This window comes from Triticum dicoccoides, chromosome 1A (assembly GCF_002162155.2).
Source record: "Triticum dicoccoides isolate Atlit2015 ecotype Zavitan chromosome 1A, WEW_v2.0, whole genome shotgun sequence".
NCBI classification, from domain to species: domain Eukaryota; kingdom Viridiplantae; phylum Streptophyta; class Magnoliopsida; order Poales; family Poaceae; genus Triticum; species Triticum dicoccoides.
In genome coordinates, this window is record NC_041380.1 from 544,695,283 (window position 1) to 544,698,637 (window position 3,355).

The 3,355-nt window shown below is 53.0% G+C and overlaps 1 protein-coding gene across 1 annotated transcript; it reads right to left on the reverse strand.

The window, feature by feature from the left end:
* Nucleotides 1-2,196: 2,196 nt before the first annotated feature.
* LOC119323666 (zinc finger CCCH domain-containing protein 37-like) lies at nucleotides 2,197-3,349 on the reverse strand. Its single transcript, XM_037597399.1, has one exon. The coding sequence runs from the start codon at nucleotides 3,295-3,297 to the stop codon at nucleotides 2,494-2,496; it is 804 nt and encodes a 267-aa protein (XP_037453296.1). The 5' UTR covers nucleotides 3,298-3,349; the 3' UTR covers nucleotides 2,197-2,493.
* Between the last annotated feature and the right edge of the window lie 6 nt (nucleotides 3,350-3,355).

The window sequence follows — 3,355 nt, forward strand, 5'->3', positions numbered from 1 at the left end:
GGCGGAGCGGCGTCGGAGCTCGCCGGAGTTCGGGCGGCGAACGGCGTGCGGCGGCGGGGCGAGGTAGGAGAAGAGGCGGCCAGCGCGGGCGCCTCTGGCCCAGGCGGCAACGGGAGAGGGCCGGCCTTGGGCCCTCACGGGCCTCGGGGGGAGTGGCGGCGATGTGGGGCTCGCGGGCTGACGTGGTGGCGGCGGAGCGGGTCGGACAATGTCCGGCCCGGCGGACTTTGTCCGGCGGCGGCGGGTGTGGATGGATCTAGGGTTTTGGGAGGAAGGAGAAGGAGAAATTCGGGGTTGTTTTTAAATAGGCACAGAGGGAGCTAGGAGGGTCCAAATGAGGCGCGGTTATCGGCCACGCAATCATGATCGAACGCTCTAGATGATGGAGAGGGTTTTGGTGGTTTTAGGCCAACTTGGAGGGATGTTGGGCTGCAACACACACGAGGCCTTTTCGGTCCCTCAGTTAACCGTTGGAGTATCAAACGAAGTCCAAATGGTACAAAACTTGACAGACGGTCTACCGGTAGTAAACCAAGGCCGCTTGGCAAGTCTTGGTCCAATCCGGAAATGTTTAATCCCCACACACGAAAGAAAGGTAGAAATGACCACCGAAGGAGAACGAAGCGCCGGAATGCAAAACGGGCAACGGGGAAGATGCTCTAATGCATGAGATGAACATGTATGCAAATGCAGTGCACATGATAACATGATATGAGATGCATGACAACGATAACAACACACGGAGGCAAAACCCGAACCCGAGAAAATAAAATAACTTAACGCCGGAAACGGCAAGAGTTGGAATACATATTGGGTAAATCACATCCGGGGTGTTACACATCTAGATGTGCTCTAGTTATTGCACATCTAAGTGACTCAATCAACCTAGAAAGAAAGAAAAAAATGCTTGCACAAATCTTAGCGTAAAATCAATGACATAGAACTTAGATGTGCAATACTTAGAGCACATCTAAATGTCCTTAAGCAAAACTAATAGAATTTATGCCCCACGGATCATAAACTCGCGTTCTTCACCCGCTTTCATTCCCTAAAAAAACCTCGGTACCATGTGGTAGCGGACGAGACGGTGAACATGCCCTCAAGGGCCAAGGCAAGTTCTTCGTACGAGCCATGCACGTTGAGATCCACCTTCCTGCCCACGGCCTATCTGTCAAACCATACCTACAACAGCTGCCCCTTCTCCCCCTGAACTTTGTGCGAGTCGGATTCATTAGTGAGGACCTTGCTAGATTCGGGGTCCAAAGAACTGTCTCTCGTCTGACTCTAATATTGAATACCTTATATTATGAGACGAAGGGAGTATAATTTAAAATTGTTTGATTTTAAATTCAAAATTCGTTCGAAGAATTCAGGCGAAAAACCCTTCACAATTCTGATTATCACTAGCTATGATTATATAGATCATCAGAGGGCCAAGCCACCCCCTACCAAACTAATGGGTTGTGCCCTCTTCTCTTTTGGGACAAGTGGCTTTTCTCTTTTGGGACAAGTGGCTTTTCTCCGAATTTTCATACCCCTCCTTTCATATATATATAGGACCTAATACATATTTAAGGTAGCATATAATCAATGATAAAACTATTAGTATTTAAGATGTATGATATACTCCTTTCGTTTGGAATTACTTGTCGCAGTATCAACTCTGTTATAGCCATTTCTATACATTTAATGTACTATATGGATAGAGGAATACATAAAGTTGAACATAATAAAATAAGAAATTGTTGAAATTGTTCGTTTGAAAATTTCCCGAAAAGCTAATTATAGGTTCTTCTCTCCATCGGAACAATAGGGCCACGACAAGTAATTTGGAACGAAAGAAGTAAAAATTATATCATTACTTCTTTCACGTACGAATTGGATGATATATATGTCATTGTGCTAACCCTGCTGACCCGTGGTTAAAGGTAGCCTCGAATAATGTATATATCATGAGCGATTATAAGAAGTCAAAGAATTGAAGTTGGGACTCACTGAGCGTGAGTGCTTGACCGAAAGGAGAAAGGAGGAGCCGGATAGCTCACATAGGAAAGAGACCCATCCTCACAAGTCCATAGCCGATCCTCGCAGAATCTAACTGATCAACAAAGTCAAGCACATAGACAATTAGTGGCACGCAGATTCGAGACACCGCTAGCTGCACTCGAAGTACATCAAATCAAATGATATTATAGATCACGAAACAGCGGCAGGCTACTAGCCCATTACACTCATTTAGTTCCCACTAATCCGAAACCATTGACGGTCTCGGAAAAAAAACAGGCACTCACGCTTAATAATTTTACAATTCTTTGCTGTATTCAGCTTGCACCATACATACGCGCTTGTTTATCTACAGAAGAATGATGCATCCGGCTCCGGGAATGGTAGAATTTAATAATAGGTTGCTTAATATAATACGAGTAATTAATTAATTACTGAAGCTGCTGCTGTCTTGCTTGCTGCTTGGTGGGGCTTCGGTCTCCTGATTGATCACATGACCAGCTCCGACACCCACCCCAGGTCCGGCCCGTCGTCCTCCGTCACCGCCGGCAGCGTTCCTGACGGTGCTGCGTTGGCGAAGCTGAGCTGCTGCATTGCGAGCATGATCTCCCAGACCTCGGCGTCGGCGGCGGCGGCGTCGTCTATGGCGTCCAGCCACCTCATCCTGCCCTCCACGGGCGACACCGGGGGCGACTCCCAGAGCGCCGTCAGCGTGGACTTGGGCGACAGCGCCGGCGGCGAGTCCGGCCCCGGACCCTTGTGGTGGGAGGCGAGGCGGAGCTCCCCGGCCGCGTGCGCGAAGAAGCAGACGCGGCGGCGGCAGGCCGGGCCGGCGCGGCAGGGGCGGGTGCGGTAGCGGGACGGGTGGAGCCAGAGCTCGAAGGTGCCGTGCGCGAACGGGCAGGAGGACCCCCGCGGGCACGCGGCGCCCGGGCGGCGGCGGAAGTCCGGGCAGGGCTCCCCCGCGTAGGCCACGCGGCGCGGGTCCCGGCGCCGCGCCGCCTCCCCCGGGTGCGCGTAGGGGCAGGCCGTCCAGTCGTGGCTCCGCGCGCGCGCGCACCGCCGCACCTTGAACTCGTACATCATGAACTCGTCGTCCGCCTCCGCGTCCGCGTCGGTGTCGACGGCAGACTGATGGTCCCCGTGGGAGGCGCCGGCGGCGGCGGCGGAGGAGGAGAGGTACTCCCCCAGCGCGGCGAGCAGCTGCGGCGGGAACTCCGGCTCGGCGGCCCAGGAGTAGGCCAGCGCGGCCGGGTCGAGCAGCAGGCCGTGCTCATGCCCGTGGCTCGCCATGGCCGTCCTTGTCCTTGTCAGAGGGGGAGAGGGAAAGAGAGAGGTGTGATGACACGCC